The 15,400-nt window shown below is 39.6% G+C and overlaps 1 protein-coding gene across 3 annotated transcripts in view; it reads left to right on the forward strand.

Annotated features, from left to right (window-relative positions):
- LOC106565012 (CSC1-like protein 2) overlaps window positions 1–14,663 on the forward strand; it is a 99,071-nt gene extending 84,408 nt beyond the window's left edge. For 2 of the 3 annotated variants that reach the window (XM_045691329.1, XM_045691331.1), the window contains 8 exons: window positions 1,270–1,356; window positions 2,272–2,337; window positions 4,070–4,232; window positions 4,316–4,421; window positions 8,342–8,509; window positions 8,662–8,798; window positions 8,933–9,019; window positions 11,166–14,663. In XM_045691329.1, coding sequence (XP_045547285.1) covers window positions 1,270–1,356; window positions 2,272–2,337; window positions 4,070–4,232; window positions 4,316–4,421; window positions 8,342–8,509; window positions 8,662–8,798; window positions 8,933–9,019; window positions 11,166–11,348 — 997 coding nt within the window. In that variant the 3' untranslated portion in view covers window positions 11,349–14,663. The remainder of the gene's footprint in view (window positions 1–1,269; window positions 1,357–2,271; window positions 2,338–4,069; window positions 4,233–4,315; window positions 4,422–8,341; window positions 8,510–8,661; window positions 8,799–8,932; window positions 9,020–11,165) is intronic. The other variant, XM_045691330.1, reaches the window with a different exon arrangement.
- Window positions 14,664–15,400: the final 737 nt, after the last annotated feature.

A 15,400-nucleotide genomic window follows, 5' to 3' on the forward strand; every position in this document is an offset into this window, starting at 1 on the left:
TTATGGCTGTAATGACAGGGTACACTTGTGGCGCGATTGTGGATGCATACCTGGGATAGGATAAAGTAATCCTTCTAACCCCCCCTTAAAATATTTAGATGCACTATTGTAAAGTGGTTGTTCCACTGGATATTATAAGGTGAATGCACCAATTTGTAAGTCGCTCTGGATAAGAGCGTCTGCTAAATCACTTAAATGTAAAATGTAAATGTTTACGTGTGCATGCATGTGTGTGCGTGGGGGGTTGCACCAGTCCTTTTTGGGGGTCGCGGGTCAAAAAGTTTGAAAACCACTGGGATGATAGTGGCAACAAACAGTTGGGTTGGATATAGTAACGGTAGGCTTCAGTATTTCTTACAATCTTCTATTTTGACTGGAATTGTGTTGGTAATTGCTAATAGTGCAGCATTTATTCCAGTTCAAAATAGTTTACCAAAATACTTATCAGATTGTGCTGCTTTCCCCTCATCTTGTAATAATTGCTCAAAAAGTCTGTGACCGCAGAGAAGCTATTTTTGTTTCTTTTTGATCATTTTATTTTAAACAATCACAGTAAGTTACTTAATTGTTTCCCAGAAATGATTTGGAATTGAGATAAAACGACTGCATTGGACCTTTAACTTTAATGGCCACATGTACTCTTATGTTCTGAGAGAGCTTTAATTCCAACAGCTTTTGTGCAGATGTGATGTTGACAATGGGGAATCACCAAAATATATGGGAAGGGTTTCTTTCAGTTGACCTATGTAATTTCCACTTGATTTTGGGTTTTCTAAAGATCACACACACTTAAATGAGTATAATTGTAGAGATGAGGACGATTACCGATGGCTTTCTGGCACTCGCGGCTGCCGGGGCATCACCCAAGTGGGTACTACAAATTAGGAGTAGCTACCTACAGAGTCCACAAGGAGAGGCTGAGGACGTCGGGGACAGCGAGATGTGCTGATGGCTGCGGACCTGTCTCTGACTCTTGATAAAACCACTGAGCTCCCTGGCTGTGACTGTGACCAAGATGCTCCCTCCTCCCTCCACTGCTCAGACCATTCTACCTCCCTTCTTGCCTCAACTCCCTGACATTTTGATTTTAAATTTGTTGTATCTCATCTTATTAATTTAAATGTGTTTCTTGTATGTGTTACTGTAATTCATCTTTTAACTGCCATAGTATACATGAAACTAAATTAAATAGACCATTATCATCATGTAAGTGATTTAATGCTCCTTCAGTGACATTGGCCTTTTTCTCTTATTTTTTTTAATGGGCAGGTCGGGGGAGAACCGGACCACCATGCACAAGTGCTACACCTTCCTCATCTTCATGGTCCTCTTGCTGCCTTCACTGGGTCTTAGCAGGTACCTGTTAAACTATGTTTTAAAGTCGCAAAACATTTCATGCAGGTCATTGGTTATTTCAACTAAGGTAATATACCCCCTTACTTTTTTAACTAATATCCCTTATGAAATCCCTTAAAGACATGCTCTGGAACGTTGGCATCTACTAACTATTTTTTAAACCTACCGCTTTGGATGTTTCATTGTGTAGTTTATGCATAATCGATGAGCAGAATTACTGTCTTCCTCAATTAGCCACGAAATCCCTAGTATGAAAGCGACTGTTTTTCTGGAAACTGTGCTGCACCATTTTCCCCAAATTTTCCCCCACGTGGGTCAGTCCCCTAGCAATTCGACTTTTTCCAATGAGTTTCAGCCCCTCGCCATTTGAGTGACAGCTAGCAAGAGAGCGCAATGACATGGTGCACATATCTGCACTTATGTGATGCTGTACGCAATTTTTGGGGGCCCATTTATGGCTCGTGAGCGCTACTTTCAGAACTACTGGCTAAAAAGTTTGCAAGAGTCTTAGACAGTGTCATTAATAACCCCAAAAACCTAAGCTGTTGCTATATTTCTTATGCCATCATAGAAGACGTTTTGAAAAATAACTGTACATGAAATCGTAAATGTAGGGGCAAATCTTATACCTGGCACCTGGAAAGAGATTTAGAGGTTTAGCTGTAGAAATCAGCAGGTGAAATACAGTAGTTTTCCTTGGCCCTAGGTAGGAAGTTACAGTACCTGGCTGTGCAAGTCCACCTTGGCCCAAAATGCTTTGTAGAGATCGGTCTTGCTCTGTTTTTGCCAAATTACTTGATCAAATAAATGGCACATGAATAATCAACCAATATCTGCTTACAGATTTCAACAAATTTATGACCTGCCCAGAAAAGCTAATTTGATTAAAACATTTTGTTCTTGCTTTTAATACAGTTTGGATGTCTTCTTCCGCTGGCTGTTTGATAAGAAATTCCTTGCTGACGCCACTGTCAGATTTGAGTAAGTATTTCTATTTTTATAAAAGAGGAATGTAAATTAAAACCTGTTGGGGCTACAGGTTAGCAATGAACCCCGAGCCGGGATTGCTAACAAGGCTGGAAATTCAAAACATCAAAAATCTAATCATTTCAATTTCTCAAACAATCAACTATTTTACACAATTTAAATGATAAACATCTCCTTAATCTAACCACATTGTTCGATTTTCAAAGAGGCTTTACGGCAAAAGCATAAAGTTAGATTATGTTAGGACAGTACATAGCCACAAAAGTACAAACATCCATTTTCAATTCAAGGTCAGGCGTCACCAAAAGCAGAAACCAGCTTGAATTATGCACTAACTTTTGTCAATCTCCATCAGATGACACTCCTAGGACATTATGTTATACAATACATGCATTTTTTGTTCCATCAAGTTCATATTTATATCCAAAAACCGCATTTTACAGTAGCGTGAAATTCAGATTTTTTTTCTTCTCTGAAATGCTTCCGGTGAACATAACAAAATTACTATTCGAAAACATTGGTAAATTATAATATTGTCATTCAAAGAATAATATATTATCATCTCGTATTTGCTACCGAATGGCCAGATCTCAAAATAACTTTACTGGGAAATCACATTTTGCAATAAACGGGGTGCTATGCTAAGAACAACAGGCTATGCTATACAGTTAGCATCATCTAAAATCGATAATAACATTGTAAATATCCCCTTACCTTTGATTATCTCCATCAGAAGGCAGGCATCCCAGGTCCTGAAGGCATCCCAGGTCCGGAACAAATGTGGTTTCTTTTGACAAAGTTCATAATTTATGTCCAAATAACACCAAGTACTTAGCGTTCATTATGCTCCCACAAAACGTGGTGGGGGGACTGTAAAATCACGCCGAAAAGCAAAAAAAACCTAGTAAATAATCTATTTATGTTCGTTCAAACATGTCAAATGTTGTTTAGCATTAATCTTTTGGTCCATTTTTAACGTTAAACATCAGTAATATTTTCACACAACCTATCCTATGTCTAGATAAACAATGAAGACAAAACTCACGTTTCTCAGATTTATGCGCAGGCGCAAAAAAATGAAGTGATGACATGTCAACTTCCTTGGATTCTAATTTGCTCTCTGTTTATCATAGACGCTTCAAACAACTTTATAATGATCGTTGACATCTAGTGGAAGCCGTAGGTGTTGCGAAATGAATCCTTTCTCACTATGGTATCTATAAAACAATGACACTAAATAGTACAGTCACAAAATTCACATTTTTTTGGATCTATTTTTCACAGGTTTTTGCCTGCAATATGAGTTTTGTTATACTTACAGACACCATTCAAACTGTTTTAGAAAATTCAGAGTGTTTTCTATCCGAATGTGTTAATAATATGCATATCCTAGCTTCTGAGTTGGTGTAGGAGGCAGTTAAAAATGGGCACATATTTTTTTCAAAATGTCTCAATACTGCCCCCGAGCCCCAACAGGTTTAAGATCCATTGCTGTTACAGCTGGTATTTGCCTGGTATTATGGGGAAAATATGTAGTACGTCCTGGTACTGTACTTTCAACACAGTTGCTAATTACCTGGTACATAACAGCGTTTCTCTCAATGAAACCAAAGCATAATTACTGTGTGATTTGTCAGGCCATTACTCGTAAATACCAGTGAAATGTATTTACAGTACTATGGTAAATGCTATCTAATCACACTGGTGGTGCCTCCCCCTGTTTAAGGTGTGTCTTCCTACCTGACAACGGAGCCTTCTTTGTCAACTATGTCATTGCCTCAGCGTTTATCGGTAACGCCATGGACCTGCTGCGGATTCCAGGCTTGCTCATGTATATGATCCGACTGTCCCTGGCCCGTTCCTCTGCAGAGAGGCGCAACGTAAAGAGGGTAAGAGTCCTTAAGGAATATATTGCCGCTGCCGTGCTCAAGTTCAATTGACTTTTCAATGCTGAATGTTTTCGTGTCTACAGCATCAAGCGTTTGAATTCCAGTTTGGAGCGGCCTACGCCTGGATGATGTCCGTCTTCACTGTAGTTATGACATACAGCATCACCTGTCCAATCATCGTCCCCTTTGGTGAGTCAGCCCACCTCTCCCCAGAGAGGAAAGGGGTAAGAGGGAGAGAGGGTGGAGAAAGTGAAAGATTGTGTAGGGAAGAGAGACTGGGGAGAGAGAGGACTACTCTCCCCTCTCTTGGGTCACCTATTGGCAGTTCTTTGTATGCGTCAGAATGAATCACCAAGGAAATTAGGGAAAACTAAACTTATGCATTATGCCTAGAACAGGCTTACCCACTCCTGGTGTGTACATACAGTATTAATATGTCAGTACTGTGCATCTCTATGTTAAAGCACTGTATAGGTACAATATGCAATGTATCTTTACTAAGACATACAGTGCGGAAAGTATTCATACCCCTTGACTTATTCCACATTTTGTTGTTACAGCCTGAATTCAAAATGAAAAGCTGAAATGTCATGAGTCAATAAGTATTCAACACTGGTTGAATACTTATTGACTTACGACATTTCAGCTTTCCATTTTTTATTTGTGAAAATTTCTAAAAACGTAATTCCACTTTGATATTATGGGGTATTGTGTGTAGGCCAGTGACACAAAATGTACGTTTTATACATTTTATATACTGGCAGTAACACAACAAACTAATATGACCCCACTGTGAAAAGGGGAGATTTTCACGACCCCCACAAGTGTCACGGGTCTGAAGGTAACCGGTACGGGTTTAAAAAAGGAATGGAAGTATGGAGGTAGTTTTGTGCCTACCCCCAAAAAGTTAAATATGTGTAAATCCTGAGCTGTCTTGATCTCCTAGATAAAGAACAGACACTTCAACAGACACCTTATTTCTTATGATTGATTTGACTGTCTTTTTTGCCATTTATGAATGTGTTTTTCAATGCATTTCTATGGGCTATAGTAATAAAGGCCAAATTCCATATTTTATCAAATCATTTTTTTATACACTTTAAGGGGTCATAAAATTCAAAATCAAATAGCTAAATGATTTATGGTTTGACCAGTGACAAAAAATTGCAATCAATTTTATATTCAGGCTGTAACACAACAAAATGTGGAAAAAGTCAAGGGGTGTGAATACTTTCTGAAGGCACTGTACTTGGAAAGACAGGCCAACACCAGCGAAGATGGGAGTGTCCATAGTGAAAATAATAGTTTTTGTTAAATATAAGTTCATAGTGATACATAAGTAATATGTGTAGTAAAAATGCTTTTCAATGTAATATTAAGCATATTTCAAATATATTTTGACCCATTCGTATTTGCTTCGTATATTCAAACATACAGTATTTGACATTGTTTTGGTTTGGATGTGGACGCCTTAAGTCTGCTTCTCCTGTGAATAATTCAGGGCCAGTGAAATAATTCCGCACAAGATGAAGAATAAAGGGTTACTGTTCAGGAACTAAATGATACAGAATACTAACTTACATTGGCTGGGGTCTGTCCATAGGCAGTTGCAGCTCCAGACCAGAAAGAACCACTGCAGGGAAAAATTATTATTTTTAGCTAGAAATAAACTAGCTAGCTAGCCATTTCTTGCTATATTGCTGTCAGAGAAACCCAGCCCACTCTACAAAGCTAGCTAGCAAGCAACACATTGCTTGACAAGCAACATTTAACATGAACTAACTAGCTTTGGCAATTAAATTATAACACATACATGACATATTAACTCAGAGCTTTAATATCCAAATAATTCTTCACTTGGTCAGTCACACTGCATGTTGTGGTGTCAGGCTAAAGGAGCTAGCTAGCTAACTAGCTGTGTTGGCTAGCTCGGTGAAAACTCTTGTATGCAGGCAGTTGAAGAAAATTCCTTTGTCACCCGCAAGGTGAAAAACATATTTTAAATCAATGTTATGATTATACTGTATAATCAATGTTATGATTATACTGTATCATCAAATAAAATGCCATTATCCACAAGAAAGATTTGATGCTGACAGCTGCTCTTCTCCATCTGAAGAATATAAATAAGATGAATATGTTCAAGATTCATGTCTCTTTTCGAAATAAACATAGTAAGATTAGCTATGTTTCACATGTGACAGGTAGCCTCAATAGCTGTATAAATTATTTTCAACTTTTGCATGCAAACCCCAGTTTGGGACCCTAATTGCAAGGTACCAGAGGTCAATAAACTGAGCATTTCAATTCCGCATGATACATGTTGCACGAAAATATATTTAATTGACATATAGTTTAAAATATATTTATATACACTATATACATAAAATTATTTGGACACCCCAACAAGTCAGTTCGTCAAATGTCTGCCCTGCTAGAGCTGCCCCGGTCAACTGTAAATGCTGTTATTGTGAAGTGGAAACATCTAGGAGCAACAACGGCTCATCCACGAAGTGATAGGTCACACAAGCTCACAGAACGGGACCGCTGAAGAGAGTAGTGCGTAAAAAGGCTGGTAACTCGAATTAACGTATCCTCTGCAGCAGAGGTAACTCTGGGTCTTCCTCTCCTGTGGCGGTCCTCATGAGAGCCAGTTTCATCATGGGGCTTGATGGTTTTTGCGACTGCACTTGAAGAAACTTTCAAAGTTCTTGAAATTTTCCAGATTGACTGACCATGTCTTAAAGTAATGATGGACTGTCGTTTCTCTGCTTATTTTAGCTGTTCTTGCCATAATATGGACTTGGTCTTTTTCCAAATAGGGCTATCTTCTGTATACCAACCCTACCTTGTCACAACTGTTTGGCTCAAACTCATTAAGAAGGAAAGAAATTCCACAAATTAACTTTTAACAACGTACACCTTTAATTGAAATGCATTCCAGGTGACTACCTCATGAAACTGGTTGAGGGAATGCCAAGAGTGTTCAAAGCTGTCATCAATGCAAAGGGTTGCTACTTTAAACAATTCAAAATATATTTAAGATTCTTCAGACTTTTTTGGTTACTACAAAATTCCATGTGTTATTTCATAGTTTTGATGTCTTCACTGTTATTCTACAATGTAGAAAATAGTAAAAATAAAGAAAAACACTGGAATGAGTAGGTGTGTCCAAACTTTTGACTGGTACTGTATTTATAAATATATTTTGAATTCCCCTGCATATATGTACATACTGTATATTATTATAAATTAGTTTTCCATATGGGTTGTATACACTTGTCTACTTTAGTAAGGATGGGAACATTTGCTTTTTGGGCAAAAGTGAACACACATTTGTTAATTTAGTAAAAACTTGTAACCCCCTCAACTCAGGAATTTAAACTGTAGCAACCCAGGTGTAATCCCCAAAGAGCAAGCACAGACTTATCAGCTTTGGCATGGGTCCTCAGATCCTCAAAAGGTTTTACAGCTGCACCATCGAGAGCATCCTGAAGGGTTGCATCACTACCTGGTATTGCAATTGCTAGGCCTACGAGCGCAAGGAACTACAGAGGGTAGTGCGTACGGCCCAGTACAACACCGGGGCCAAGCTTCTTGCCGTCCGGGACCTCTATACCAGGCGGTGTCAGAGGAAGGCCCTAAAAATTGTCAGACTCCATGCATAGTCACTTTAATAACCCTACCTTCATGTCCATAATTACCTCGGCACCGGTGCCCCCCGCACACTGACATTGACACATAGACTCTGAACCGGTACCCCCTGTATATAGCACCGCTATTGTTATTTACTGCTGCTATTTAATTATTTGTTTTTCTTATCTCTTACTTTTTTTTAGGTATTTTCTTAAAACTGCATTGTTGGTTAAGGGCTTGTAAGTTAGCATTTCACTCTAAGGTCTACACCTGTTGTTTTCGGCACATGTGACAAATACAATTTGATTTGATGCCAGTTGTCTCCAGCAAAGACTTAAAATGGGGGGGGGGTGTGTGTGTGTGTGTGTGTGTGTGTGTGTGTGTGTGTGTGTGTGTGTGTGTGTGTGTGTGTGTATGTATGTTCAGTAGTTAAACAACAGTTCTCAAACAAAAAATTTTCTCCCTCTTTCCAGGTCTGATGTACATGCTGCTGAAGCACCTGGTGGATAGATACAACATGTATTACGCTTACCTTCCCTCGAAACTGGACAAGAAAATCCACTCAGGTGCTGTCAATCAGGTGGTGGCAGCTCCCATCCTCTGTCTCTTTTGGCTGCTATTCTTTTCCACCATGCGCACAGGTAAGGGGCTGGGGGATCTTTTTCTTCCCAGAATTAGTGGTAATTTGGATTGTTAAGATGTGTTAGTACCTTACCCTTACCACCTTTTTCAGTGGGAGAGTCCTGAAGTCTCATTGTAACTTAACGTCTCTTTGCACTGTTTTAAAACCCAGGCTTTGTAACCCCCACATCCATGTTCACTTTGGTGGTCCTAATCATCACCATTGTGGTATGCCTGTCGCACGTCTGCTTCGGCCACTTCAAGTACCTCAGCGCTCACAACTACAAGGTACGGGTCACTGTGCTCAAGGTACGGCTCACCAACACGCCAAGTGTCCAGTCCTTCAATTCAGGTAGCAGACTTAGGCCAAGTAGTTCCATAGAGGAGAATCTCTGACAGCTCTTTTCCCTTCTTTCCCCCTTCCCTCCTCTGGCCTCAAACAGATTGACACCAAGGAAACAGATGTTGACGTGGTTGAAAATGGCCGCCCACCACTCCGCACCTTCTCCTCTCCTTCTAATAAGTCTCAGGTAAGCAGATTCTTTTTCGGGGTTTTGGAGTATTCCAAGCTGTTGAATTGTGGGGACTAGAATGGAACTGTCCAGATAGCACAGTGAGATTGGCCCAACGTTATCGCAATGCACAATATGCGTAATTTTGTCCAGTGTTCCAACGATGTGTGTTTGTTTGCTCCCTTGACAAACAATCTGACTTTGGTCCAAATCTGGGATTCAAAAAACAACAAAGCAGCCACCCCGCCATTGTTTTGGGAAATTAAAAAAAGATGAGACTGGAGAAATGTAACCACTCTCAAATTCATACCGATCTACCAACCGATCTATACCGACCGATCTATCGGTGCAAGGACTAACCGTCTGTGAGATCAAAATGATAGCTTTAATATTTTTTGAAGCTATACAGTACTTTGACATTGCAGCCGACTTTGAAAGCAAGTCGAGACTGACTGATCTACAAATCACCTTGCATCATAAATAACTACTCAATATTATTTGTAGCTCAGTCAGTCACAATGATGCATCACGGTTTTGATGCTGCCAAACACGGCCCATGTCAAGTGTTTTCGGATCATGTCATCGGAAATACTTTTGTTCCTCTTATCTTTTTGAGTACAAAACATAGAAACACACCATTTTCATGTGGGTTCGTTTCCCAAGAGCACCCATACGTAAAATGTATGCACACATGACTAAGTCGCTTTATAAAAGCGTCTGCTAAATGGAATATATTTATATATTATTATATATGCTGATGTTGGGGAGGTGCTGAAAATGATGAATATGAAATGTTCCTTTAATTTTAAATGACATGAAAATTGCTGAATTTGGTTATCACCAGCTCGACCTGCTATCACGCTATGTTTGCAAGTGCTAAATTGCTTGTGTTATAGTGGAAACTCTGACAAGTCGGGTTCTGATGCCCGACTTGGCTGTATATAAATGTTTGTCTCCTCGTCAATGCAACTACGTACCATCTCCCTGTCAACTTTTCACCAGCAGCATACCACTCTGCATCCCACTTCTGTCTTGCTTCTGAAGCTAAGCAGGGTCGGCCCTGATCGGTCCCTGGATGGTAGACTAGATGCTGCTGGAAGAGGTGTTGGAGGGCCAGTATGGGACACTTCACCTCTGGTCTTAAGATCAAATCCCAATACCCCAGGGCAGTGAAGGGGACATTGCCCTGCTTAGGCTTGCCTCTTTCAGATGGGAAGTTAAATGGGTGTCCTAACTCTGTGGTTGTTAAAAGTCCCACGGCACCTATCGCAAGAGTAGGGGTATCCTAGATACATTCCATCATGGCCACCTAATCATCCCCTAATTGGCATATATCACTCCTCACCTCTCCACCATGCTAGCTGATGTGTGGTGAGGGTTCTGGCACAAAATGGTTGCTGTGCATTACCCAAGTGGGTGCCACACATTGGTGGTGGATGAGTTGAGTTTCCCCTTTATGATGTAAAGCGCTTTGAGTACCGAAGTTGGTTGAAAGGGGCTATACAAATCCAATCCATCATTATTATAGACTTTTGGCAATTTGCTCCCTGTGTATTCCCTGGTTGTTTGGAGTCAGCAGCACTTCTAAATAGGTCTTAATGTCAATTATAATATCTGGAATTGTAAAGAAATTCAATTCCTTAAGAGAAAAAGAAACAACTCTGAAGTTGCTTGTTCACTAGTCATTCTGATCATTTTCAATGTAAACAAACAGCAATGTCTTGCTGATTTACTATTGGTTCACATTCTTGGCAGTTGAACATGTGAACATTTTCTTGCATAGAATGGGCGATTTCCTGCCTGACTAGATGCGCAGGCGTTGTATTGCATCAGCCAATGGTTGTGTCGACCTATGCAGTCAGGCATCATTTTGCTATATCATATGGTGTTTAACTGATATGTTAAATACCTATCCAGGGCTTTGTAAGAGCTGGCATTGGTCTGCAATGTAGTCAGGCAGGAACTCAACCATTGTATCTATGGGTTATGATGAAGTATGAAGCAATACAAAGCCTAAGGAGTATTCTTTCAAAAACAAGTGGAAGTTGAAATTATCAGTACAAATTCAAACACATTTAACTTCTCAAGATGCCATTTATAAGCATATTAATGGTGAGGTACAGGATCCTTCATAACATTGAATGTTTGTTTCTTTTCTCCTTAGCAACCAACGTACATTGCCCAGGTCTTACAGGACCCAATCATGGATGATGCTTGCACAGGCAGTGGGGAGGAAGATCGGGGGTCCTCACAGGATGAGGAGATGATCAACACTGGGAATAGTCTCAATGAAGCTGACTTCCAGTCTGGTGAAGACAGCCTCATAGCCAATGAGGTCCACCAGTAGCACTACCAGCTGAGAAGGGGAAAGAGCGAAATATGGTGAGAGAGGGATTTTGGAGAGGATGAATGCCAGACATGAACAACAAGCCACCAACTACACTTTGGATTCTAAAACAATCTGCAGTCATTCCTCCCCCATGCTCCCCCACTCTGTCACCTTTTTTCTGTTGTGCCTCTGCACATTGGCATTACCAGAAAATGCCAGATACATCACATCACATCACATCACATCTCACACACACACACACACACACACACACACACACACACACCGCAGTGTAATTGTGAATGGTTTTGTTAAGTATAATTTGGAGATTGTCTGTGCGGATTCTTCAAAGTCCCCTCTCAGTGTATTTTGAACACCTATCGGCGCGATATGAATCTGGGTGTTGACGCCCCTTGTTTTATTTATTTATCTACTGGAGTCCTACACTTTTATGGAGCTTCTATGGAGCACAAGTCCAACACTGGTTTTCATCAAATCCAAAAAGATGGAGTCCCAGAAAAGAAACCATACAATAGCCTAGACTTTGTACATATCCCAAAATATGCCAACCGTTTTTGTGTCTCTTATTGGAAAGAGGGGATCAAAATTGTGCCTGGTTTGGGTTTCTTTTCATCCATGTTTCCTTACTAAATCCCCATCAAGGTGGCTCAGGACTGGTGGAGAGGTCATGAAATTTAGGCTACAAAGCCTCTAATGAAATCCTGCTCCAAACACAGGTCCCATTAACTTTTATGGGTCTACAGACTCATACCCAAACTAAACTTGGTTCATTCTTGTCAATGTGCAAAGCACCCTGCATTAGGTCTCCTTTCTCATAGTTTATGAACAAAATTACTTGCTTGCCCCTTTTTTCTTTGATATCTTGTTTGTCATAAGATATTCACTCTGCCACTGAACATCCTAGCCAGTGGTTGGAGACACCATCTTAACATGACGTATAAAAACATGATGCCGTCACTGTCAAGTTTGTGTATTATTATTATTTTTTACTTCATGTGTCTCACGTCACTGAATGGGCACTGTTGGAGGATATCAGGGCCATCACATCGGCCCTCTGTTGTGTCATCGATATTCCAAAGACGGCAGTGGGCATGGCATGCCAAACAGCCAACAGACCAGGGTCCGCTCAGATGGATTGTGGGGTTTCTGGTGTGACTTGTGTTGTCATGACATTTGTCTACGGTCCTCCTGCCTGTGATGCCCTGTCAGTCACCTGGTCTTGCTGCTCCCCTCCATCCTGTCCATCTCAGTTTCCAAAGTCGTGGATGGCTTGGTGACTCTTGCAGCCACTAACATTGTACAGTTTTTATTTTGTCTTTTATTTTTTATTTTACCTCTACTACCTTAAACATATGAACATATACACCTGAAATAGGAAGCACATTTTCTTGTCAGCGCATAGTTCAATAGGCAACTTCTACTCTAACTGGGTTCTGTTCACCTTGGAGAACTTCAACATTTACACAATAGTTCAATAGTTTAGCTTATGTTGTAGATCCAGGGAAAAGCTGGGCGACATGAAGAAACTGGTCTTGCCTCAAATTGTACTCTCTACCCTTAAAATCCTCCAGTCAGAAGTACGCTGAGGTGAAATATATGCATCTCTGGAAGAGCCAAATCCCAATGCATTAGCTGTTTTTCTATGCTTCCTCTCAGAGGGAATAGAAATGAAGTGTAGATTAAAAATGTAGTAAAGTATTTTGCTCCTCAGGAGTCATACCTATGGAAGGTAATTGTTCAGATATACAGCACCAATGAATAGCGATGCTTCCATTTATTTTTGTCACATCAGTTTGGGTGCAGTGTGTGTCTCTGATTTGAAGTGCAATCAGCCAGGTGTCTGTCTGATGCAAATTGGCTCTCAGCCTCTTTTCTCAGCCCGCAACTACCCCATTTGGTGTTCACAGTTATACCCTGGGAAATTGTGATGACATTTCAAAGGCAGTGTGCAATTTCTTTTCTTAATGGAATTCAAGCACAAAACACATGAAAACGCAATCAAATACTTCCATAAAAGACATTGGGTAGAAATAAATGAATGCACAACTACATATATAAATTCATATCTTAAATTACCACAATTTCATGAATTTGAAACAATCCAGTCCAAAACAGAAAAAAAAGTGGATAACAGAACAAAGGCAGAATTAAATGTAACTTTCCTGAAGTATTAAATCACTGGGTAAGTATTGTCAATATACAGTAGTGATGGCTGTATATTAGTGATCTCCCTAATACTTTTAAGTGGAGCATTCTAATTATTTCTTTATAAACCTAGCCAGTCCTTTCAGATCTGTGAACACCATAGGGATGGGGCCAAATGGAAAAGACTAGGGACCAAAAATTTACCAGGCCCAGAGTGTGGCTCCACTGACTAGTCCAACAAATGAGGTGCACTGATAGTGAAGATCTGCTAGAGGTTACTGTATACCTGTGTTTTTGTATTACTATAATTATCATGTTTTGGAACGGGACGAATCGTCTCTGGGCAAAATGATTTGTTGTAACAAAAAAAAGGATGTTTTACCAATTTGCATCAGGAACATGCAATAGCAAAGAAATAGAACTAGAGCAGTGACTTAAGGAAATGTTGAAGTCTCAGGTGTGCTTGTTTGAAAAAAAAGTGTTTACATCTGGGGTTTTTGCAATTGTAATAGTTGTTTTCAACTTTAAGCATTTCGATCTGTTGATGAAGCTAATCTATGAAAGCTGTGGCTATTGGTAACAGTAACATTTTATCAGGTAGGAAAATAAAAACATATACCATGGTTGTCTTATTAGCAGCACAGTTTCCTCTGTAGACACACTGAAATTACCATTGTATTGTGGTTTGTCCCTGTTTGAAAACCATAGCTACATGCTGGAGATATTGTAGCTTTTCTGTGTCTACTCTGTTCTGTTTCCCTTTTAAGTGAGTGTGCACTAACATTCCGTTCATGATTGTATGCACACAAACACAAGACTAACAACTGTCCAGTGAAAGTACATTTTCCTGACAATATAAGAAATATTTTAAGAGGCTTGCTTGTTAATAGACAGTCTATTTCTCATTGGAAATTAAGTTACTTTACAATAACACAAAAAAAGGCTTTGAGATATTTTTGTAAATCGCAAAAGGAACTGTTTTCAGTGACATAGCCTATTCCAGATTTGATACCGATTATGTATTATGTTGATAGCTGTGACAATGCTGTTATATGTATTGGGATTTATTTATCATGAACTGACTTTTTATTTTATAACTGTTGCTAAGGATTTAAGTTATGAAAAGAAGAATGTGATCTGAAAAATAAACATGCCTTGATAGAAGGATTCGGGAATGGTTTGCTAAAGTTTATGATTAGATTTCAATATACACTACCATTCAAAGGTTTGGGGTCACTTAGAAATGTTCTTGTTTTTGAAAGAAAAGTCAATTAAAATAACATGAAATTGATCAGAAATACAGTGTAGACATTGTTAATGACTATTGTAGCTGGAAACGGCAGATTTCTTTATGGAATATCTACATGGGCGTACAGAGGCCCATTATCAGCAACCATCACTCCTGTGTTCCAATGGCACGTTGTGTGAGCGAATCCAAGTTTATAATTTTAAAAGGCTAATGGATCATTATAAAACCATTTTGCAATTATGTTCGCACAGCTGGAAACTGTTGTGCCTATTAAAGAAGCAATAAAACTGGCCTTCTTTAGACTAGTTGAGTATCTGGAGCATCAGCATTTGTGGGTTCGATTACAGGCTCAAAATGTCCAGAAACAAAGAACTTTATCCCGAAACTCATCAGTCTATTCTTGTTCTGAGAAATGAAAGCTATTCCATGCGAGAAATGGCCAAGAAACTGAAGATCTCGTACAATGCTGTGTATTACTCCCTTCACAGGACAGCGCAAATTGGCTCCAACTAGAGGAGTGGGAGGCCCCGGTGCACAACTGAGCAAGAAGACAAGTACATTAGTGTCTAGTTTGAGAAACAGATGCCTCACAAGTCCTCAACTGGCAGCTTCATTAAATAGTACTATCAAAACACCAGTCTCAACGTCAACAGTG

Source organism: Salmo salar, chromosome ssa12 (assembly GCF_905237065.1).
Source record: "Salmo salar chromosome ssa12, Ssal_v3.1, whole genome shotgun sequence".
Classification (NCBI taxonomy): domain Eukaryota; kingdom Metazoa; phylum Chordata; class Actinopteri; order Salmoniformes; family Salmonidae; genus Salmo; species Salmo salar.